Source organism: Chrysemys picta, chromosome 4 (assembly GCF_011386835.1).
Source record: "Chrysemys picta bellii isolate R12L10 chromosome 4, ASM1138683v2, whole genome shotgun sequence".
Lineage (NCBI taxonomy): Eukaryota > Metazoa > Chordata > Testudines > Emydidae > Chrysemys > Chrysemys picta.
The window spans coordinates 57,817,595-57,842,446 of record NC_088794.1 but is presented as its reverse complement, the minus strand read 5'-3'; the positions used below and the strand labels follow the sequence as shown (position 1 = coordinate 57,842,446).

General features: G+C 46.5%; 1 protein-coding gene and 3 long non-coding RNA genes across 4 annotated transcripts in view; 1 reads left to right on the top strand and 3 right to left on the bottom strand.

The window, feature by feature from the left end:
* LOC135983043 (uncharacterized) overlaps nucleotides 1-10,032 on the bottom strand; it is a 59,210-nt gene extending 49,178 nt beyond the window's left edge. The window contains exon 1 of the long non-coding RNA XR_010600533.1: nucleotides 8,349-10,032. This is a non-coding gene — a long non-coding RNA (uncharacterized LOC135983043). The remainder of the gene's footprint in view (nucleotides 1-8,348) is intronic.
* On the bottom strand, nucleotides 986-6,337 carry LOC135982738 (uncharacterized). The gene is made up of 3 exons (XR_010600282.1): nucleotides 5,517-6,337; nucleotides 5,288-5,443; nucleotides 986-2,728 (listed from the first exon to the last, which is right to left on the bottom strand). It is a non-coding gene; the product is annotated as an uncharacterized LOC135982738 (long non-coding RNA).
* Nucleotides 10,033-13,395: 3,363 nt separating the features above from the next.
* The window catches only part of ALX3 (ALX homeobox 3), a 29,566-nt gene continuing 18,109 nt past the window's right edge, over nucleotides 13,396-24,852 (top strand). The window contains exon 1 of the mRNA XM_005311570.4: nucleotides 13,396-13,966. Within this exon, the coding sequence (XP_005311627.1) occupies nucleotides 13,663-13,966 (304 nt within the window). The 5' untranslated portion in view covers nucleotides 13,396-13,662. The remainder of the gene's footprint in view (nucleotides 13,967-24,852) is intronic.
* On the bottom strand, nucleotides 15,245-24,822 carry LOC135983041 (uncharacterized). The gene is made up of 3 exons (XR_010600531.1): nucleotides 19,119-24,822; nucleotides 17,220-17,242; nucleotides 15,245-16,207 (listed from the first exon to the last, which is right to left on the bottom strand). It is a non-coding gene; the product is annotated as an uncharacterized LOC135983041 (long non-coding RNA).

Below are 24,852 nucleotides of genomic sequence, written 5' to 3'. Positions count from 1 at the left end.
GCAGCTCTGTATAAAATCCCTTAGAGTCTCCATGTGTGTTTCAGTTTGGTGTGGAAACCTCTTCCCCTCACCTAGCCCTCAACACAATCAATTTTCTACTTACATTTTAAGGGGTCGGGGGAAATATTTTCTGGCACTTTTCTGGCTCTCTTTTGGGAATGATTACTCCCAGATTTATTAGGGATTTGCGGTGGAGGCTGCTGTCCCTAGGATTTCAGAAATGCCACTCACCAGACTAGAGATGCACGGGCTGTGATTTATGGAGCGAGATTTCTTCTGTCCAGGGGTGTATAATTCACTGGGTTCTGGAAATGCCTTGTTAGTGATGGGGAGAATAAATCTGTCCATCCCCAGTGGTGAAAAAAGCCTTTCCCAAACCAGCCCTGCATCCTCACACAGCACAGGTGCCTCCTTCTTTGGAGAATCACCAGCCAACAAGGGATGGGCTGGATCCTCAGCTGAGGTAGACAATATAGCTCTAGTGAAATCATGAGGCTGCACTGATTTACACTAGCTCAGGATCTGGCCCACAACAAGGTGAAATTCAACAGCACTGTAGGAGACAGGGTAAGCTGCATGTCGGCCGAAAGCTCATCAGGAAGCGGGTGAGAGTGGGCGTTCGGTGAGTGGCAAAGGAGTGTAACTTATGCTGTGTGGGATTCTATGGAGAATAACGGGACAACATAGTTAGGTAGCCTGATTCTGCTCTTATTTGCCGTGGTGTAAGTCAGGAGAAGCTCCACTGAAGTCAGTAGGTTAGGTCCTCAGCTGGTCTAACTCAGCATAGAGCCAGGATCTGGCCCATTGGCTTTAAACTGGTGTCACTGCATCAGTGTAAGGGAGAGGAGAATCAGGCCTAATAAATTATTCTTATAAGTTTGATTCTTTACTTACACTGATTTTACACCAGTGGAACCCCATTGATGTCAGTGGGATTACTCCTGATTTACACCAGGATGAGTGAGAAGGGAATCAGGCCCTTTATTACTATCAAGGTACAAGGGGAGGGAACTAAGTTATCCTAGACACCCCCTGCCCCCGTTTAACTGATTTCCTTCCTCTAACCTCCAGCCCAGGACACAAGTTACACCTGAGATGATTTGGCCTGATACATGTACCTCCATTGGAGTTGCACCTGGTTACACTGCAACCAAATTTGACACATTCTGTACACCCACTGACTGCCAAATCAGCACAGCACACGGCTTTGTCACTTCCACACACAACCCAATTTTCTGACCAACTTACACCTGGAGCCCAAATTCTGTTGTCAGTCACAGCAGAGTAAATCTGGAACAACTCCATTGAAATCAGTGGAATTACTCTGGATTTACACCAGTATCGGACAGATTGGCTGCAGTATGTCGCACACACCAACTGAGAGTCTGTTCGTGTGGGTGTAAGTCATCATAGCTCCATTAAAGTAAGTGGAATTACAAATTTTTCACAGGCTGAGGACCTGGCCCAGGATGGTGTATGTACTCCAACGCTGGTGTCTGTCTGGAATGACTCCACTTAAATCAGTGGAGTACATTCAGCCCACAGTCTTCCAGGTAAGATGTATCCATTTTAATCCTGACTGCCTTTGGCTTAAAGCCAGGCCATTTGTGCAACTGACCATTCGCGCCGTGACTGATTTAAAACTGCATGTCAAGCTTTTATTTGGGGGGGAGGGGAGGGCGGGAGAGAGGGTGGAGGGGAAGAGAGAAACTCTAAGGAAAAAGAAATTGAAAAGACTGATGGTGGCATGGCCAAACCCTTTCCAAACCACCCTGGCAGTCTCCCACATTTCATGTACTGAGTACAAATCTTTCCCTGTTAGAGTGTGAAACACTCACGGAAAACACTGTTGGCTTTGTAGGCATTAAACTTTCAGTTTTGGAACCCTGCTGAGTGCAGTTTACATAGAGAGAGGGAGAAGGAGAAGTTCTTTGAGGGGGGGAGACGCAGCCAACAAATCCCAATGTGGCGAATCTAATTCAGTCTTGCAACATAAAGCAGAGTTTATTGGTCCAAATTATCAAGCTAGACAGGCATTACACTGACCCAGCTCTTCAGCTGGCCATAAAGCAGCATAGCTCCATTGACTTCAGCCACTGGGCCAGATCCTCTGCTGGTGTAAATCGGTATAGCTTGCACTGACCTCCATGGAGCTATGTTGGTTTACTCTAGCTGAGGAACTGGCCCTCTAGAGAGCATGGCTCATCAAGGGCCAGAGGATGAAGGGCTAACTCTGTTCTCAGTGATGCAAGTGTAAATCTGAAGTTGCCTCACAGATTTCAGAACAGTGACTTTGGATTTTCACCAGTGAGGCTGACATCGGAACCTGGTTCCAAGTCATTATTCAGGCAAAGTTCTTCCAATGGGTGTTTTGCCCTAGTAAAGGCGGAATAGAACAAGCATTTGGGTTTTGGCTCTAGAGTTGAAAGGAGACTGGAAAGTGGAAGTAAAAGGAGAGGGAAAACACTGAGTCATGCTGGAAATGTTTCCATTGGCTCCAAAGGTGAAGGGCAACTCATTTAGGGAACTGGGAATCTTTGGACTCTGTCTTGAAGTGGGATCACCCAGCAGTCCTTGAGATGAAGGGATTTAGGCCTCCATGTATCTGTTCAAACTAGACCAGAGCCAGTGTCTTGGATTCAGCACTTCAAAACATCCATCTTTATCATTTCAATCCATCTGTAGTCATCATGGTCAACAAGCCAGTGGAGATACTCCAGTTATACACCTGCATAACAAAGAGCAGGCTCAGGCCTGGAGTAAAGACTTCAGGAACTGGGCCTTGATCAGTTATACTTTCCAGTGTCTGCCAGGCCAGTCTAGGTCTCCACCAGTGGCAAAAGGCTTGAATACTGCGTGCAGATGTGGTCGCCTCATCTCAAAAAAGATATACAAATGCTCCCTGGGTTACGCAAACCCGACTTACGAAAATAGTTCTGTAAGCTTTTGTGTGTGTGTGTGTGTGTGTGTGTGTGTGTGTGTGTGTGTGTGTGTGTGTGTGTAATTGTCGGAGAAACGTTCCCGACTTATGCAAAATTTGACTTACGCAAGGCATTCCGGAACGGAATGCTTGTGTAAGTTGGGAAGCGTATTGGAATTGGAAAAGGTTCAGAAAAGGGCAACAAAAATGACTAGGGGTATGGAACAGCTTCCGTATGAGGAAAGATTAGTAAGACTGCAACTTTTCAGCTTGGAAAAGAGACAAGTAAGGGGGGTATGATTGAGGTCTACAAAATCATGATGGGTGTGGAGAAAGTAAATAAGGAAGTGTTATTTACTCCTTCTCATAACACAAGAATTAGGAATCACCAAATGAAGTTAATAGGCAGCAGGTTTAAACCAAGCAATAAGAAATATTTCTTCACACAACACACAGTCAACCTGTGGAACTCTTTGCAAGAGGATGTTGTGAAGGCCAAAACTATAACAGGGTTCAAAAAAGAACTAGATAAGTTCCTGGAGGATAGGTCCATCCATGGCTATTAGCCAGGATGGGCAGGGATGGTGTCCTTAGCCTCTGTTTGCCAGAAGCTGGGAATGGGCAACAGGGGATAGATCACTTGCTGATTACCTGTTCTGTTCATTCCCTCTGGAGCATCTGGCATTGGCCACTGTCGGAAGACAGGACACTGGGCTAGATGGACCTTTGTCCGAGCCAGTATGGCCGTCCTTATGACAGAGTTATAGGGGCAAGAAGCTCTGATGTCTAGAACGTGGAAATTTTACTTTGAGTGGGTTGGTTTGCCTCACTTCCTTGAGGAAGTTGAGAGAGCGAGTCTATAATACATGTGTGTGTGCGTGCATATGATTATAGTATATTTGGGTATAGTTGTAATATACATGTGGGGCGGGCATGATTATAATATATGTGTGTGCACAAGTGTGTGTAATAATAATGTAGGAGTGTGTTTGTTTTGCATGTGCATGTGATTAATCTAGCTCTTATCTAACACTTTTCATCCATAGAGCTCAAAGTGCTTTACAGAGGAGGTCAGAATCTTTATCCCCATTTTACATATGGGAAAACTGAGGCACCAGGAGAGGAAGTGATTTGTCCAAGGTCACCCAGTAGGCCAGTGGCAGAGCTTGGAATAGATATGTCTCCTAAGTCCCAGTCCAGTGCTCAGTCCACAGCATCCATCTGATTATAATATAGGTGTGTGCATACATGTGATTACAGTATACATGTGTGTTTATGTCCATACACATTGCTATCATATGTGTGTGTGTGTGGCTGTGAGATTATAATATATTATAATCACACACACAAATTCATATGTGTGCGCCTAGCTATAGTATACATGGATATTTGTCTGAAATTATAAGAGGTATGTTTGTGCTTTCTTTGTGAGCCCTGAAAATGTGATAATTACATACTTGTCAGCCTTGTTAAACAACAAATCTGGACTCAGCTTTCTGGAACCAATGGATTTCCTGCTGAAATCGGCTCAAGGGGCTCCCTCTTCTAGTCACAATGTGATGTGACACATTATTACAAACAGTCAGCGAGAAAAATCTCCCTGGGTGTATTAATAACGTTCTTTTACTGCCCTCAACACATGTTCCTGGAGGAGATCTTATTTCAGGGAAAGGCTAAGCCTGTGCAGAGAAACACTGGACCAAGATCACCTCCAATCGTTGTTGGGGCTTATAATACAATGTTTCCATGTGGAAGAGGTTCTAAAATGCAACATCGATTTACACCAGCTGAAGGTCTGGCCCAAGATGTCTCTAAGTCTAACTCTTCATCCAAAGCTTAGTTCAAATAGAGGAAACATATGTATATTTGCAGGGCTAGACTGTAGGCAGCTTTTCTGTTATCTCTGAGTTTTTTATTTTGTGGCACCTAAATGTGCTCATGTGGGACACAAAAAGATCCCAAGATTAGAAAGTGGGCATGCATCCGACGAAGTGGGTATTCACCCACGAAAGCTCATGCTCCAATATGGCTGTTAGTCTATAAGGTGCCACAGGACTCTTTACTGCTTTTACAGATCCAGACTAACACGGCTACCCCCTGATACAAGATTAGAAAGGCTCAGTCTATTTAGTCTGGACAGAAGGACAGGTCAGAGGTCTATAAAATAACCATTGCTACAGAGAAAACTAAGCCTTTGACCATAAAACTTGACCCAGGAGGACAGGAAAACACTTTCTGAGATGAAAAGGCAACAGACTTAAAAGAGATTTTAAAAAATACCTTTTTAAACAATCTATAGAGAATTGACCTTTGGAACTCACTGCTGCAGGATATTAGTAGAAAACATATGTAGAAGGGAGGACTCACCACTTCAGCACCCCTTTGCAGCTGGGTGTGGCCTGGCAATTCTTTCCTATAGCACCCCCGGCCATCAGTCTCTCTGGTCCAGTAGTTGTTTGCTTCTCCTTATGAATGAGCTCTCCTTCTGGATCACATTTAGTTCCCCCACACACACACTCTCTTCTGGGGTAAACAAAGAGTCCGATAAACTAAACTCCAATAAACATAGCTCTTCACCCCTACCAGGCTTACTCACCTGCAGACCCTTCGCCCCTTCTGGGGCTCTTCAGGGCTGTCCTCCTGCTCTGGTGCAGAGTAGCACTTCTCAGGGCGATCTCCCAGGAGACCCAGCTCCAGACTTAGTGGTCCTTTTGCCCCTGGTGCCAGGTTGTTTCCACACTGATGTTTCTGGTGGCCATAAGGGGAACCCAGGCCCTCACTCTCCTCTAGGCTTCAAGCCAGGGACCCTCTGGCAAGCAGCTAAGATCTGCTCCCTCCAACTCCTCACTGCTTCCCTGGACTCCTTTCTTCAGGCCCTTTCCTCCCTAGGCTTATTGTACATCTGCCTCCCTCTAGGCCTTTCCTCCACTCCCTAGCAACCAGAGCAGGACTGCAGAGTCCTTCCTTTCATTCCCTTCAGCCTCCTTCTCATGAGGGCATCCTCCCTCTCTGCTCCCACCCAGCTGGGCTTCATATTCAGCTAAGCCTGGCCCATTCTCCAGCTGCAACCAGGTGCCTTAAGTGAGCTCTCAAGCTCCAGTTAACCTTTTCAGTGCCCGAGTGGGATATATACCTCAACATGCATATAATAATAAATAATTGCAATAATGAATACAAAATGATGGGTACTTCCTTGCATAGTGCTTTCACCTTGGCATCTCAAGGTGCTTGATGAACTAGGTTAAAGATGTGGCAAGTGATGCTCAGAGAGGCTAAGGACCAGGCCCACATAGGAATGGAATGGACGTTAGGAACCTAAATTCCTTTCTGGACCTGCGCCTAAGTGACGTGCCCAGGGTCACACACCAGGAAGAGAACTCTTGTCTCCTGACATCTGCTTCCCCTGTCAGGCAGGCAAATCGTTTTATAAGATTCCAGAAAATGGTTTAAACATTTATGGGCCAGTTCCTGAAGCATGCGGCGTGGCAGCCCCTGTCATTTTACCCTAGCTTGATGCCATTCATCTTCCTGCACAGGCCAGATACTCAGTTTGATTTCAACGGAGCCCTGCTAATTTGCAGCAGCTGAGAATTTGGCCCTTTCTGTGAAGAATAGCATCAAGCCATGACACACTGATAAGAGCTATCAATATTCATCGCTTCCGGGTATAAACGATCTTTACCTGGGACACCCCTATGAGAAACGCCGCTGCACACAATGGTACAAAACTGCGCAATTAGATACACCATCTGATGTAAGCCTAGGTCACCAGCAGGATATAGGCCTACATGAACCCATTGTATCTGTTACAATGTGGCTCTCCCTCTAGACCTATCACAAATTGGACATATTGTCCATTCTCCTGAACGGTTCTCTGGACATCACACAACTTCTGGTGCCATTTGTCCCTCGTTCTGCTCCCCAGTTCCAGAGCTCCCCTGGAGATACCTAGGGTGCTCAGAGGACCTCACTGAGGCAAAGGAAGAGAAGTTATACAAAATGAAGAAGGGAAACCTTCCCTCTTCTCGCTGCTTCACATCCCCCCACCCCATCCTTCCTAGTCTAAGCAGGAGCAGAAGCAAGACCTAAGTCGAAGAACTGGCCAAATACACCTGTTTGTTAGCCCTTCCCAGGCCAAATGAGATGCCTTCCCATCTGGAGAGGAGACTGAGCCAAAATCTTGGATCCAAACACCTCTTAGCTTGGAGGATGTTTGGCTTCCACTCTGGAGCTGGTGCTGATTCCAGATCCAAACTTTGCAGCAACTCCCTTCTCCTTTAGTGGGCTGAAGCTTAACCCAAACACTCCGGGCCTTGAGGAGACGTTCATGCTTACATCTGTACCCAGACTTGAACGTCACAGCTGGGGCCAATGGTTGGGTTGGCCAGAACACTCAGTGGTGCTCACTGCTCCCATTGAAATCAATGGGCATTTTACCATGGCTATCAATAGGAGCAGAGTCAGGCCAGGGCTTTTGGAAATTCCATTCTTTCACTATTGGGGTCAAACCAAAAACCTGGATCCAAACAGCCCTGAATTTAAGAATAATTTGGATCTGGAGCTGAATTATGCAGCTCAGGCCTCTCTCTGTTCCCATCACAACACAGCTCACCCTGAGCCTGTGCTCTGATGCAATCATAGTTCATAGAGAATTGGGATTTGAGCTGATTCAAGGACAGCACGAAAAGCTGGAGGAATTAAATTAGGACTCTCTCCTCCCCCCCTTGACTTTAAAATTAATGTGGCAAAGCCGCTTCAAACAAACCAATCTGGCTCCAGGTTTCCCAGCAGAGACAACAAACACGCTAAGCATCAGGGAAAGGCTGCAGCTTTGTTCTCAGTGGGCTCTGAAGGAACGTGATTTCATTTGGGGATTGAGATAGTACAGTGAAATTGACAGTGGCTTGAGAAAAGACTCATCTGCTGGATGTTATCCCCTGGACCTGCTGTGAACTGCATGGGTCTTTCCGGCTGCCCTCTAAGAGTGACTAACGCTGAACGCATTACAGGAAAGACCAGGGGAAAGTGAGAAGGGCAGAAAAAGGAGAATGAATCCCGTTCATAGGTCAATTCCTTTGTGTATAGAATCAGGCTGACCTCCCAGTACTGCACCCAGTTCTGCTAAATCAATGGGAATTTTGCCAGCAGGGTGACCACCAGGCCCTTCTTTGAAGATGTATTGAAATGCATTAAAATTGATCTTAAGTTCCATTTTAAACATTAGGTTGAAGCTCATGACAATTGCACATTATACTTGAGAGCAGTGGAAATGTCCACTTCAGTGAAAAATACATGCTCTGCTAAGGGAATGGTGTTTCCCTAAAATGTCCCATAAAATAAAGCATCGTCCCTTATGTTTCATGTGGTTTTCCCTTATTTCCATCCAGCAAAGCTGGCCACCCTATTTGCCACTGAACATAGGACTTACCAGACTGGATCACACCAAGGGTTTCATCTAGTCTCCAACATTGGCCAGTGCTAGCTGCTTCAGAGGAAGGTGCCGGAAACCTGGCAGGAGGCATTGATGGTATAACCTTTCCCAAGGGAAGGAGCCTTCCTGATAGCAGTCAGCTAGAGGCTGGTTCACACCCTGAAGCAGGAGGTTTTATAGCCCTTCCCAACCTCTTGGTCACTGTTTAAAAATCTTTGTTCTTCTAACTCGGTGTATCGAGGTCCACTCACCACTCAGCACCCCTTCGTGGCCAGGCACAGCATCAGCTCTCTCATGGGGCTCAGGCCCCCTGCCGATGGTCACTCTGGCTCTGACGGTGGTTTCTCTGCCCGTAACTCATCCAGTGACTCAGTCCTCTAGCCAGGTCATTGTCTTTAGTCCACCTTTTCCTGGGTCACTGTCGTCCAAACTACAAATCTCCAAAATGTCTTTAACACAAAACAAACCTTTCTGCCCTCAGTCAGACCTTGGGTCAGCCTGACCCCCCCTTGCTGGGCTCGACAACCACTGCTGCCCCTTCCTTGGGGCCGGTGGGGGAATCCAGTCCTGCTCTGTACTCTGGGTTCTGGCCCATGGCCTTGTGCTGCACACCTAAGTCAGCTCCTTTACATGTATTGCAGTTTTTGCTGGGCCACTTCCTAACCTCACCTCTGGTCTCCCAGTCTCTTCCCTGTTTGAGCAGGATCATACCCAGGCCTCCCTGCCTGGAGAGTGGTTCTCACTCTCTCTGCTTGGCCAGGGTCCCCTTGCAGCTGAGCTCAAAGCACTTTACAAACATTAATTTATTTAACCCCCCAGCACACCCATGAGACAGATAAAGTATCATTCTCCCTGCTAAACAAATTGCCCGAGGCCAGTGAGAGAGAGCAGGAAAAGAACCCAGGAGTCCTGGTTCCCAGCATCTGCTTAGTCTTCTGGACCATGGCAGCTCTTGCGCACACCAAAACAAACACACATGTGGCAAAATTAGAATGGAAAACAAAACCTCTTCAGTCCTACCCAGAAAAATACCCGAAGTGTACTCTATGCAGTGTTGCTGTAGCCATGTTGGTCTCAGGATATTAGAGAGACAAGGTGGGTGAGGTCATATCTTTTATTGGACCAGCTTCCTAAAAGATATGACCTCACCCAACCTGTCTCTCTCAAAATGTGCTCTGATTTATAGGCGAGAGAATGCCAGAGGCTCTAGTCCTTAAAGAAAGCACCTCACCAACCCTCCCCCTGTGCAGACACAGATACACACACAATATTCTGCTGCAATTCCAGACAGTCTCAATCCAATCCCTCTGATCAGTTTTCTGTGAGGAACACATAGATGCAAAAGGCACTTCCATATGTAGATTATTATTAAAGAGCTTTAAATACTAGCAGCAAACCCTTTGAAGCATTCATTCAAACCAATAAGACTTTATAGGAGTTATACTATGTTTAATAATACGTAATGATTTGTTGCCAGGGGACTTCCTATTTAGCTATGATTTATAACACAGGACAGGAGGTGGGGGAAATCTCTGAAACTACAGCTGTGATGAAGGAATCCAGCTTGGAAAGTTAAGTGGGTAATAATGGATTAAATAGAAAAAATATTTGGAGAGTTAAATATATGTCAAGGAAAAAATAAATATAAAACTCTTTCTTCCAGCAGCTATATTTTACTGGAAGATTAGATAGATAGATAGATAGATAGATAGATAGATGTAGAGTATGGGGATAGATAGATAGATAGATAGATAAGATGTGATGTAGATAGATAGATAGATAGATAGATAGATAGATAGATAGATAGATAGATAGATAGATAGATAGATAGAATTTAAAGCCTTTCAGGAAAGTATCTCTAGATCTAATACCTCACACACAAAGCTCATGCACTCTATCTATTTCTCACTGATTCTCCTTGACACAGGCCCCAATTCAGCAAAGCGCTAAAGCACACCCTGAACTTGATTCACATGCTGAAGTGCTTTGCTGAGGCTGAGTTTTAACTCTCCAAATCTCTTACAGAAGGTCATGCGGACCCTCACTCATCGGGTCCACTCACCTGAATAAGGATGACTCACTTGTGTGAGGCTTGCAGGCTCAAACCCTAATTCTGCCTCTACCTATCGCGGTGGGCTTCAATAAGATTGCCTGGGATCTAAGTGTGAGTGTGTTACCACTGTTATAATCCAGCTACTATTTATTCACTTTGTTAGGCCATGACTACACTGCAGAGCCTATGTTGTATACTCACCCTGGCCTAGCACCGCCCTACCCTGACAGCAGGAAGAGTTCTGCCATTAAAGGAACACCATCTCCCAACCACTAGCTGTGCCACTTACCTGGTTTTCTCACCCCCTGACCGACACATAGCTATGCCAGTCTGTTTAAAATGTAGACCAGGCCATAGTTTCACTACATCCTTCAGCTGTTTGTGTTTATAGAGCTGTAACTATCATATTAACCCTGTAATGCCAATGAAGCTATAAATAAACATTATAGTCTCTGGTCCATGGGGGACCTGGATTCCAACCCCTGCCTGCCTAGCCCACCTGCAAACTATAGCTCTGTTCTCAGCTCCCTGCTAAGGGCCTGTTACCAGCATAGGGCCTGCGCCAAAGTCCTTTTGAAGTCAGTGGCTTGCTTTTCCATTGACTTCAATGGGCTAAAGGCGCAGACACATGGCCAGCAGAGCACATATCCTTCCCTCCAGCTGTAATTAACAGGAGACTTTTCCCCGCAGTTAAGTCAGGCAAATATTTCCCTTCCCTCCTCGCAGAGTGTGTAAGGAGCTGCATTCCCCCCTCCCACCTGCTTCTTTCATGTTGGTGTCAGCGCTTTGATTTGTGCCAGGATGGCTGGTGTTATTCCCCAAGACTAGTGAGCAATGTGCAAGAGCATCCCCCCGCCCCCCCCAGACACCTGAAGCTTATTGTCCTTCAACCATTACTCATCCCTGCCCACAGGCGTTCGCCCCTTCGCCCAACAGGCATTTGAATGCCCGCTTGGATTGGAAAGCTCAGAACCTGATGTTCATAAAATGGGGGAAGAAAACAGCAGTGTGGGGTGTTGTTTCTTGTTCTGGTTGAATTGCTTTTGATGCTCATTTTTCCTCTCTTTTTTTTTTCTTTCTTGATGTTCGTTGAGGGGGAGATTTAGAGAACTTCGGAAGAAGAAGAAGAAATGTATTGTATTGCAATAGCTGCTCCTGGGAGCCAGTCAATGGATCTGTCGTGCTAGGCGCTGTACATAAAACAAAGTGTTTGTTTTGTTGGTTGGTTGTTGTCTCTCCATTTGGGTTTTTTCTTTATTTGGTTTGATTCTGTTTGCTTTTCGTGTCTGGGCGTTTGGATTGGGAGAATATTTTTGTTTTGTTGGCACATTTGTATTTGTTTCCTTGGGAAGTTTTGTGTTTCTTTTTATATTTATTATTAATTAGTATTATTATTTCTGGTTGATTGGTTGGTTAGTCGGGGGATGTTTGGCTGGCGTTTGTTTTGGTGAGCTTTGGTTGGTTGGTTTTATTTTCATATCAAGGCACTTTTTTTTATTTTTAAGCCCTGAAATTTTAGGGGGCGATTCTCTTTTACTCTCAGGGATTCACTTTCCAAACTGTATCTTGATCGGAATCGAACAGGAGACGGCCGGTTTGCGGTTGCAGTGGAAATTGAAAACCAGACACTCAACCTTGAACTCAGCCTTCCCCAGCCCAGCGGAGCCTGACCCAGGAAGACCGTGACCCCGTAAGGGAAGCAGGCTACCAACATACCGAATACAGCAAAGCCAGCCAGGCCGGCGATTGCTGTCTGCGGAGAGCACCGAATGGGCAGTGCAGGCCAGGCAGAGGCCCTGGCTAAATCAGATCGCCCTTGGCAAAGAAGAAATGTGCCTAGGGAAGGATTAACCTGACTTCTCACCTGCCCCGCGAATGTGTGGGGCGAACACAGGCGCCGGGTGAAATTCGGGCTCCCTGGGAGCCCCTGGCAGTGATTGAAACGAGGCCAAGAGTTCGCCCGCAGTCTGAAGACGGCAGAGGAGGGAGTCGCCGTCAAGGCAAGGAGCAGCGTGTCCCTGATGGAGTTTAAAGGAAGCATTTGTCCTCCGTCTTCCTCCGCCCCCAGTCTCTCCCAGTCGCTCCCCATTTCGCAAGCCCTGGTGTCTGTTTCAGGGCGCTCCCGGTGCGAGGGCCGGTGCGGCACTCGGGGAATGGATGCGGGGTGATTTACCTCTGTCCATGTCCCTCCTAGATCGTGTCAATTGCATCACACAATGCGCCCCTTAGGGCACAGTGAAAAGGGAAGCCCGTCTTTCCTGGGTTGCCTTAGCTTGGCTGGGAGGCAGTTTCTGTCGCTCCAGGTAGAGGAAGAAGCTTCGCTTCGCAGTTGGGCCCCTCTTGAAAAAAAGTACTAATTTTTCAAACGATGGTTTCTCATTTTGACCGCAATCCTCTCTGTACCTGCCGTATACAATGTGGAATAATGAAGCGCTTCCCATAGGCATCTAGTTCATAGACTGTGTGAGAGAGATACACTATGCCAGAGCACACCCATCTAGCTTGTGTGTGCCATATGCATGTGAGCTAGTCGGTTATAATATCTACTATGTAGATTAGCTAAACCAGGGGGCTAATTACGTGCAAGTGATCTGAAGGAAAATTGACTATAAGGACAAAGGGAGATGTGGGGAAGAAAAGCCAAAAATCTCATCTTCCTCATCTCCAAGATCCAGTGGAGCGGGGCCAATGAGACAAGCAGCGTAATCGGAGCAGAAACGGGTTCGGTTATTGGCGTCTGTTAATTAAACAAAACAAAAAAAGATCGTGGAATTAAAACACCAACCGCTGACACAAGCCCAGAGAAAGCCATAACGGGACCCTCAACCCAGCTCTTCCAGCCAAATCCAGCAGATCCCTTTGAAAGGGGGAGCTCTGGGTGCTTTCTTGTGCTGGGATGAAGGTTTAAACAAAGACAGACCCGGCGTGGGTGACTGGGCCGCACATTTCCAGCCAGTCCCAGGAAAGCGGTGGAGCATTGAGTTCCCACACGTGCGGGCTGTAATAAGGACCACCGGGCTGTATAGGGAAGGCAGGACAGGCCCAGGGGGAGTCCTGGTCTCTCTGTATTAGCCCAAGGGGCTGGGCTGGGATTAGAGGGTTAATAAACTCGATGGGGGACACACGTGACTGGATCCCTAGTGGTTTAAATCAGGCTGAGCCGGGTTTTCTGGGGGGAGGGGGTTTGCGATCCCTCCCCACTCTGAGCTCAAAATCAGCGCCGCGGCTGGGTCCCCGCAGCCCCGTGATCTGCCAGCCATGGAGGCGCAGGGCTGCCTCTCCTTCTGCCCGACAGCACCCCCGCCACCTCCCGCAGGCAAAGCCCCCCCAGCTCCAGGCCTGCAGCGGCGCATCTTCCAGGGCAACCAGAAACTACCGACCCCCCCTCAGCATCACCCGCTTCCCCCTCAGCAGCAGCGGCTCAGCCCCAGGCCGGGCCGCTACCCGGACACTTACCCTCCAGCCCGGGAGAAAGCGGCCCACAAATACTTGGAGTCCCCCAGCCCGAGCCACCACGCGCTGTCTGTCAACGGGAAAGCTTTCTACCAGGCCGTGGCCGAAGGTAAAGGGGGGTCTGGGCCCTGCACTGGCCTCCCGGGGGCAGGAATAGGTAGGGGTGGGTACGAACGGCCGTGCTGGGAGCCAAGGTGGCCTTGCGCACAGGCACCGAGGGCCAGGGCTGGGGCAGCAGGACTCGGAGAGAGGGGGACTGTGTGACCTTAACCAACCCCTCTGAAAAGTGTTACAGAGTCACTCCTGGGCTGGAAGAGGCTTTTATTAAACGCATTGCCATCTGTTTCTCCGCTCTCCCCTTCCTTCCTGGGATAGCGCTTCCCTTGTCTCTCTCTCTCTCTCTCTCTCTCTTTCCTTCTTGTATGTCTCTTTCTTTCCTTCCTTCTACTGCCTTCTTTCTTGTCTCTCCTTCCTGAGCTGTTTCTTCCTCTCATTTTTTCTTTCTTGTAGGTCTGTCTCGTTCTTTCTTGTACAGTATGTGTTTCTTTCTTATCTCTGTCTCCTTGTCTTTCTTGTCATCCGTTCGTTCGTTCTTTCTTGTCTCTCTCTCCTTCCTTGTATGTTTCTTTCTTTCGTTCTTTATTTCTTTCTTGTGCGTCTCTTTCTTTTTTCCCCTTTCCTTGTATGCCCCCTCCCCCCCCCCCCCCCCCCCCACATACTTATTTCTTTCTCGTCGCGTTTTCCCTCGGAGCCAAGTGATTGTATTTCAGGCACTATACAAAGGTTCTACGCTTCTCTCTCATTGCTTTCTAGAGCAATAAGCAGCTCAAATGAACATGTGCGATCTGCCCCATCCCTCCCCCATGGTAGAACTGTCCCGTTTTCTCCTCATTTCATTCGGTTAAAGGGTCGATCCTGCAGTCCTCAGGCAAATCTCCCCTTGAAGCCAACCCTGCCAGGTCGGGGTTTCAAAGGGATCTCCGAACAAATTGCAAATTTCCACCTCTAGCTTGAAAGGGGATGGGGGGGATGTGTGACAGAGAAACAGGGGAAGTATTTGAAGTTAAAACTGAAAAATAAACGTTGTTTGGCAATTCACAGAAATTCCCCCTAATACTCCAGGAAAACCAAGAGAGCTATGTTCTCCGCCGAGTCTCCTTAGCATTGGCAAGCACCAAATTTTATAATCCTCACGGGATCAAACTTCCTCCATTTTTTAAAAGATATACATTTTAGAAAAAGCATTGCATAGAGCAAAGAAAGATATTTTACATATTATTTCTTGATCATTCTTCTTTCTTTTCTCTCTTTCCTTCCCTCTCTTTCTATTTGGCTTCTATACAGTCCAGGCGTTTATTCTGTAATCAGCTAGATCAGAAATCGAAGGAACTGAAGCAAAAGTATTTTTTTCTCCATATTGTGCTGACTTCACATTATATCCCTCCTTTCCGCATATGTTTCTTTTTTATTTCTTTATTTGTGCGTTTTAAAATTCACTTTCTAAAATGTCTAAAATAATTTTAAAAGCCCTTCCTGATATGCTGGAAAAGTTTTTTCCTTCATCTTTATATTTAATTCTATTTATCTATCGCTGGGTGGCAGTTTTCTTTCCTTTTCATCTATCGATCTAAATGTTTACATATTTGTTGGATTTAAAAAATAATGGGTCATAGACACAAAAGGTTCCCCTCCGCCCCCAATGTGCTGCAATATTAAATTTAGCAAAAGGTATATTGGGAAACAAAGGAAAAGAGAGACATGTCTATTGGTGACTGAATGTTGCCTATGATTTAACAAGGAGAAATGAGCTAGATCAATATATCAAGAGGTCAGTTTTCGTTTTATGGACCCAGGGCAGCACCCAGGTTAGCCTAAATTCTTTACTATTCCACTGTTAAGTATCACCATGATCAAAATTGTGCTTAACAATAGATGTGTGAACATACTGGGTTTTATTATCATCATGATAATCATCTGCGATTTGCAAAGCTGCGTAAATCATGCAGCCAAATATTATCGAAATTTAATAGGGATTGCGCTCCTACCAGCCGCCTGCGCGCAAAGATTTAACGCACGTGCTTAATTTTACCCGCAACGGGTGAAATCCTGATCCCAGTGAAATCAACCGAGAGTTTTGCCATTGACTTCAGCGAGGGCAGAATCTCTCCATTATAGGACAGTCCCACTCCCGGCCCCCGTGTCAGTCATTCACAAAGTTCTCATTGACTTCAGCGGCGCAGGGTCAGATTTAGCGAATCGTTCCATTGAAGTCAATGAAACAGGGGGCAAAGTTAAGCGAGTGGGTGTTCGGACTTCTTTGGGAATCCAGCCGTGTTGGTACGGGCTTTACCTGGAGAAATAAGAAAGGAATATTATACATCTATAGAAGTTACACTGCCTGTAATTTCTACTGAAAACTGTTGGAAGGGACTGGATGTACATTGCTCCATCCTTTGATCCCCTGTAATAACTCCCTTGTATCTTCCTCGCTCAGGCAAGCAAGCTGTTATTGAAGGCTATGGGAATGAGGAGCTTTATGGGGTCAAATCCGGGCTCCCTTGGAGTCAATGGGGTTTTTACCATCGGCTTCGATGCAGTCAGGATTTCACCGCAGCCTGTGTGAACCCGGGCGTTGCTTCCCCCCCCCCCCCCCCCCATGCAAAGGGAGGATCGCACAATGATTTTCTCCACCAGCAAAGAGGGTCGTTTCAGGAGCCGAGCAGGGCAAAAAGAGATGGGGGGAAATCAGTGCAGAAAATAAAGAATGGGAAAAACTGAGGTTGTAAAAGTTTGTAAAAGTTCCGCGCTTCTTGGCAATCGCACGAAGCTTTCGAGAGAAGAGAAGCTACTTTCCTGTCCTGCCAATTCGTAGCTCGCGTTTGTGTCCTTGTCTTTTCCCCGGACAATTGGCATTTGGGGCGCTATTGAAAATCCCCCTATGTATACGCTCAGTTTACTGCCCAAGAGGATTCGGACAGAGAGGGGTTAAAACACGGAAGGCGACTAAATGGCGTTCGAATGCTTTGAAAATCTGCAAAGCCCCTTAGGATCCTTTGGCCTGAAAACCATTCTGGATATTAATGCCTGGTGATCTATAGCGTTAGATAATGTGGAATCCAAGCCTACCAGCGTGCAAGCCAAAACACACCGCTGGGGGATAATAATCTAATCTAGAATAGGATTGTTTTTATCCTATTATTATTTACTAATACCTAGCTCTTAAAAATAACCAGACTTGAAACTGATAAAACACAAACTCTCTATAAATGAAGGATAATACTCTATGGACATTAATGCTAACAATGCAACCTAATAAAAGGCAAATAACAACAAACAATAACAGATAATATAACGATACCTACCAGCACAATGAAGTTTGATGATGCTGATGACAGTAGGAAAATAAGAATAGAAGAAATAACAAACAAAATATTACACTGCTAAAATAATTATCCAGTATAATAATAATCAAATGCTAATTAATTATAACAATGACTATTGCACTGATGTTAAAATAATCGAATAACAAAACATCAGCAATGAGTTTCAACCATAACAATACAGTTATTGTTATTCTATCACTCCATTTAAACCTTTAAATAACCTCTGGAATTCACTGCCACTTATTAATTACTGTTGTGGTTAAAAAGTGGCTGTGAGTTCCAACGGTTAATGATAAGTTATTGTTATTAAAGTGGCAGTGAGTTCCAACGGTCAATGATCAGTCATTGTTATTATTAAAGTGGCAGTGAGTTCCAACGGTTAGCTCGCGGCGAAAATGCAGCGTAATAAAATCAAATCATACTTCTACATCTTACCGAAAGGAATGCCCTGGGATTGCGTCAGGTGTGTCAGTGCTATTGGGGTTCCCACACATGTATACCCAGCCTGCCCTACCTGCAATTCCTACAGTCCTCCCTCCCCCACATGTAAATCCTTTTCCCTTCAGATGAACTTAAGCCCCGTTTCCTATCCCCGCGCCCCAGTCATAGATCCTAGCCCCGCTGCTGAAATCAAAGGAAGAAAACGGGGCATTTGTTGAATCTTTCATTAAAGCTCATTTATCAGGCTCGAAACGGAGGAGCAGGAGCCGCTCCCCGCGGCCCCAGAGCCTGCAAAACACAAACGCAGCTCGGGCTTATTGTCCCCACGCTGATCCGTAAAGCTGGGGAGGAGAGCCCCGTTCCTTGGGCCAGAGAAGCAAGCATTTCATTGAAATGTGCGTTTTCTCCTTGCTTTGTCTGCTCACCTAGGGGCTATAAACTTCACAAATCAACACTCCCTCCTCGCGTAGTACGAGATACTTGCTGTAGGATCTAGCATTTGTGCATCTAAAAGATATCCACGCAAATCAGAGAACATTCGAATCCCATTTGGAAGAGCAGTGCCAATATTTTGGCTATAGCCCTTCCCGTTTCTGCGTCTCCGTTATTTAGAAATATTTTTTCAGTGGCTGAATTAATTTCAAACCTCTATGTACGTCTATATATTATGTATTTCCGTGTAGGATTGTCTGTCCATATTTATATCACAGCTACACATACAATTCTGTTAAGCCTCAATCTCTCTCGGTCTAAAGCCAAACAAATATATGTAAGGTGATAAATAATTCTTCAGCTGAAAATAATTTATGGCTCATGCAAAGTCAGAAATTTCGCTAATCAAAGAGGTTCGTTCGTGTTTATAGAGTCAAAATGCTGTCATTGATCCGGCTGAATTTTATTTAGATTTGATCTTTTATTGTATACACATACTTGCATTTATCTATACATATATAGATACGTAGCGATCAATCTCAAATGATAGATTAAGTAGCTATTAGTGCTGGTCAAAAATGCTATATTTTTTCACCAAAAAACTTAGCAAAACGAAACATTTTTAATTTCGTGTGATCATTTGGGGAGATTTTTCCTGGTTTTGATCAAGCAAAAACTGAAAAAAAAGGTTATTTGAAAACAAAAGTTTCCGTTCTTGGTTTCTCATGGGGGGGGGGGGGGGGACAATCAGATTTCTTTTAACCCAAACTAACATTTTCCACGATCATTTTAGTTTCAGTTAAAAAAAAATCAATTTTCGTTGGGGGAAAAATGGTTCAGTGAAAATATTTCCATCCGCTGATTTATAGTCACGGGCACTTCTCTGAGAAGCAGCTCTCTGGCTGTGTGTTTCACATTGATCCCAAGTGCACACTAAATCTGTTTCATTTTACTGTCCTTTTCCCCTTCTCTTTCATCAGACTCACTTAACACCCTGACACTTACCTCCTAAATGAGCCTAGGTGAGGATTACTAAAAACTCAGCCCTGCAATGAAAGGACCTCTCGCTTCTCTAAGCACAACATAAATTCTGGGAGGAATCTTTCTCCAATGGACTGTCTTGAAATATTTAGTTCTTAAAGCCAAATGTGGGGCAATCCCTAGCCCTTGATTTCCTTCCCTGAGAGACAGGGTCAGCTGTAGGAAACTATTTACTACGTGGCCCTTCATGTCTGCGCCCTTTGAATCTAGCTCTCTTGATAAAAAACATAGTTGGAGCTTAATTAGAAGCAGTTGCAATGGACGGACTCTTGTAGACTGGCAGGCAGCGGGCTGTGTAAACAACTCTGCCCCTGAGAAAGGGGAAACAGGTACCACAAACAGAGGGGGGGAGAAAGAGAAAAGTTATGGATGGAAGAAAAATGGCAGCCCCCTCCCCGCTATCAGGAGACAGCTGTAGTCAGAGGTTCACCCAGCAGCCGCAGTGCTGAGCCCCAAATCATGTTCTCAGCTCCCCCTTTAAAAAGAAAACGGGGGAAGTTTCTGGTAGAGGCGAATCTTCTGCTCAGGCTCTCTGGGGTTCGCCGCTGAGGAGGGGCTGAGGGGGCAGAAACGCGCCCTCCAGTGCGGAGGGACAAGCGAGCGATTTAAAGTGAGGGAGTGAAAGAGAGAGAGATTGAAAAAGTTTGACTCTTTCCTGCTTTATTCTCTCCTCCTCTTCCCCAAAGCTGATCTTTCTCAGGCGAGGTGGCTTCCTTGCTCGTCTTTGGTACAAAAGCAAGTCGGGGAATTACAGCTGTCCAGGGATTTAGCACGTCAGACACGAAGCTCCAGGGCCCATGAGTCCTGGGCAGAAATCATTTAGTCCCTGATGACTTCTGCTCCGTTTATTTTCCCAGCTCCCCATGAGATTGCGTGGGACATACAACAACAACAACAAAACCCTCTCCGATTTTTGCTCTGGCCAAGGAAGGAAATAGGCTAGGAAGGAATTCAGTAGTCAAGAGAAAATGACTAGGTGAAATTGACTAGGTTTGATGCATGGTTAGTCCACAGGCTGGTCTGGGCAGGTCTCTTACGCGCCCAGATACCGGGGTGATGGCTGCCTATACATGCCTGTATCACATTTCCCGTGCAGCTGACCACATTCCCCCCCCCCCCGCCGCCGCCCCTCACGGCGGAAGGGTTTCTTTCTTGCCCCCATCCCTTGAATAACGGTCTCTGAGTTTTTCCACTTTAACCCAACAATTGTTCCCCAGCGGCTAACCCTGCCAGCTTCACAACCCGTCTGTCTTTTCTGGGTCAGATAGTCCATCAAAATACACACGGAGAAATCTCTAGCACGATCTAGCCACTTCTTCTCTCGCCTGTGATTTTTTTATTACCCTTCCTCCTTCCTGTCTTTTTCTTTCAGCCGATTGATTGATTGATTTAGGGTGTGTTTTGGAGATGGGATGCGTGTTAAAGAGAAGCAGCTGAAGAAAAACGGCGGGATCATTTTGTTGACCAGATTTTGTGGGGGGAGGCATCACCGTATGAACCTAATTTGTGGGATCAGTTCAGCCCAAGCATCTTTCCCTGCCCAACAGAACAATCTCCCATCTCTTTACCTAACAGTTGGGGGTCATCCCCTCGTTCTGATTTTAAAAATAGAATCTCAGCTAAGGGCATTGCTAAATTTTGTCTCATGAATGTTTGCCTCTGTCGATACCTTGGGAAATAAAATGGAGAAAACCCGTTACTTTTATTTTTATCCATCCCAGGTATCTATTTTCATTGCTATATCTGTAGCTATTTATTTAAAATAGCTAGATAAACATAGCTGTGGAGAAAAGAGAGAAAGATCTCTAACGTGTCTTGTTGTCTACCTCCAGAGAAAACATTTCCCGTGGTGGGAATTAATCAAAACAAACTGACTCAGACTCGGCTGTTGGGATAAACCCCAAATTGATTTAATTAAGCGGAAAAAATCCCTAAATAAACCCACTTCCTAGTCCGGGGAGAGAAGGAGCCGATTCGAATTAGAAACCGGTTAAGAGGCAGGAGAAAAAGGGAAGGTGCTGGGTTCCTATCAGAGTTGCGTGCACGAATTCCGATCGATTGAGTTTTGTAAATTGATTCGAGATATCAAGTTAAAAAAAAAAGAGTCGACTTTCCCTTTTCAGGTTTAGGTGCAAGATCCCGACTCTAGATCTGGTGTAAATTCGGACCCTGGAAGGCCAGTCTAGTTCTCCAGAAACTCTCGGCTGGCCTTGTTTTGTAATTCGGTAGAGGAATAAAATGGGAATTTGGGTAGGGTGCTGAGAACGGAACGAACAAACCAGCCGGCTGACAAGCCAAGAAAGGAAGAGAGAAGCGATGGGAGGGGGAAAGAAGGGAAGGGAAGGGAAGGGAAGAGGGGCAAGAAAAGACAGAAAGAGACTACAATGGGTCAATTCAAATGAATCTAGTGCAATATTTCAAGGTAAACTTTCTGCTTAGATGGTTCGGAGTTAAAGGCATCACTTTCCAGCAGGTATTTGAAAGGAACTTTCTCTCCAGCCCCTTCGCTCCCAGCTGCTCAGACAGACCGTTCTGCGGCTAACCCTAGCGCCAGCGGCCACCCTGCAGCACCCCCTCCCTTGGCTCAGTCCTATGTGAGCCCAGCTAAAAAACAAACCACTGGGACGGAATAGGGATAGTCCGCAAGGAAGGAACCAGGCACCAGACCAGACCCTGTGTACAGGATCCGTCCCACACAGTCTATACAGGATCCAGGGTCCTTCCCATTCAATCCATACAGGATCCATCCCATACAGTCTATACAGGCGCCAGGGTCCACCCCATTCAACCTATACGAGACCCAGATAAGCAAAGAATATTGGGCCCGATCCTGCCATCACTGAAGCCCACGACCCAAATCCCCATTTGCCCCCAGTGGTGCAGGATCAGGCCCAATATCAAGAAAGCAAGCACAGGCCAGTTAAAACTCTGTGCCCTGGTGCCCTGTCTGCTGGAGAAAGAGACCATGGTGTGGAGAGGAAACCCCAGAAGGCTGGATCCCGTTAGGAAGGGAAATCATTCCCTAGAATGAAACCAGGACAGGAACGTCAGCCCCAGGGCTTCCTCTGTGTATCCCCAGCCCCAATTTCCATGGCTTCCACATCTGCCTCTTCCTCCCCTGGGCCCCTTTACCCCATTTTCACCTGCTGAAAGTCATAGCCTGCAGGTGAGTTGAACCAGGTGTGAGGAAAGCAGCAAAGAGGAAAGCAGTTTCCTAGCAACTCCTTTCCCCTGGGGCATTGATGGGGTAAAATGTCTCAGCCACTGAAGAGCTTGATGACACAGGGCACCAAGTGGGTTAAATGGGCTGGCATTGCAGCTTCAGGGTGGACCCCACCGAGAGCCCCGGATAACTTGGGAAAGCTTTGCCTGCCCACACTGGTAACAGTGTAGGGATTGAGGAGTCGTCAAGATTCAGCACCCAGGACATTCCAGGCCTGACTCTTCAACACACCAGCCTTTCCCTGGAATGGGCAGGCCTGGTTGCTGCCCCCTTTGCAGCCTCCTTCATGCTGGTATTTTAGACTTTTGCTTTTAACCAAGAGCCAGGACCTCGGCTGGCGAAAATCAACAACATTCCACTGATGGCTATGAAGCCAATTTCCACCCGCCGAGGAGCTGGCCCCAGAAGACCTTCCCCACTGGTGCGGTTCCCTCTTGTGTTCTGCTTGTCACCGTCGGCAGCCAAATCCGTGTGAAAGAGAACGCTCCTGGCTTGTGGCTGGAAAAGGCAGCCCGAGTTCCTCTTTCAGTATGTGCTCTGATTTATTCCCTCCAACACATTTCAGTACAAATTCCAGACACGGGGTGGGGAGAAAAACGCAGCACAAACATATTGCTCTAGATTCCCCACGGGCTGTTTTCTATAAGGCAATTCTTCAAACAATTGATTCGGGCTGGGAAATGGTTGCCCTGGGCGGTGCTGTTCAAAGGCGCTGGGATGGCTTTCATGGGGGAGTTCTTTCCAAATAGTTTCTGGAGAAAGATTTAGATCTTTGGGGAGCCCCTGGCCTCCAGCACTTTTTCAATGGCGGTAGTTCAGGGGCTGCAAACCCAGGGCGTGCAAGAATGGAGTCATCGCCACGCACCAGGGTTGTGCAGCATGTCTGTTTGCCGCCACACCAGGCAAGATATTGCTCCATCGGTGGTGAGACAGATATTGTGTCCAGCTGGCCTGGAGATGGAGAAAGGGTGGGAGGAAGCTCAGTAGGTGTGCTGGGACAATCTCATCTTGCCCGTGCTTCAGGACAGACCCTCCGTGGGTGTAAATAAGTGCAGCTCCATTGAAACTATTGCAGGTTTACACCCACTGAGGATCTGGCCCTGCAGGTGCACTCTGCCTAATTCATCCTGCTCCCTAGCCTCCATTCATCTCACCTACCCCCCTCTTTACTCTTCATTTCACACCCCTGGCCTCCTGCTTCAGTATCCCTCACCCATCCCACTGCTAGAGACTCAGAGACCCCTGCAGCAGCAGACAGCTGGGCAAGCCCTAGAATGAATGGTTCTGTGTGCCCTCAATTCCTGTTGGAGGCAAGGGGATCACAACAGCATCAATAATTGTCCTATAATCATAAGAACAGCCGTACTGGGTCACACCAATGGTCCATCTAGCCCAGTACCCTGTCTTCTGACTGTGGCCATCACCAGGTGCTTCAGAGGGAATGAACAGACAGGGCAATTATAGTGATCCATCCTGTGGTCCACTCCCAGCTTCTGGCAAACAAGAGGCTAAGGACATTCAGAGCATGGGGTTGCATCCCTGCCCATCCTGGCTAATAGCCATTGATGGACCGATCCTCCGTGAACATATCTAATTCTTTTTTTAATCCAGTTATACTTTTGGCCTTTACAGCATCCCCCGGCAACAACTTTCACAGAATGATTGTGCATTGCGTGAAGAATTGCACTTCCTTTTAAACCTGCAGCCTATTAATTTCATTGGGGGACCCCTGGTTCATGTGTTATGTGACAGGATAAATAACACTTTCCCATTCACTCTTTCCACACCATTCCTGATTTTATAGACCTCTCTCATATCCTCCCCTGAGTCGTTTCTTTTCTAAGCTGAACAGTCCCAGTCTTTTTAATCTCTCCTCATGTGGAAGCTTTTTCCATCCCCTAATCATTTCTGTTGCCCTTCTCTGTACTTTTTTCAATTCTAATCCCATCTGTTAAATTGACAGGAGATACACATGTACCATGCTCTAGGCCAATGCAACCAATGCAGGTAACAGACTCTCTCTCTGTTTTAGGTACATACGTGGCCCCCATCACATTAGTACCCAAGTGCCTCACACTCTTTAAGGGCTATTATCTCTATTTGACAGAAGGGGAACTGAGACACAGGGTTGATTGACTTGCCCGAGGTCACACACAGAGGTCAGTAGCAGAGCAGAGAACTGAGCTCTGGTCTCCTGAGCCCCTGGCTGCTACGCTAAAAGGTGTTGTAAAACCTAGCCCTTCATTGGCTTCCCCCAGGAGAAAACCCAGGCCCCACTCACTGGCTCTGAGCTTTCATCTATACCCCAGCAGAGGCGTAGTCTTTCCCCTCTGGATATACTGCAATCGTTGTCAAGATGGATTTGGACCCACTCTTTGTCCTTGTGTGTCTTTCCCCTTTTAGTGATTTCATCCACCAGCCCTGCCACCCCAAGGCTGAGCCATTCAGTTGCCAGGAGTGCTTAATTCTTGCCTG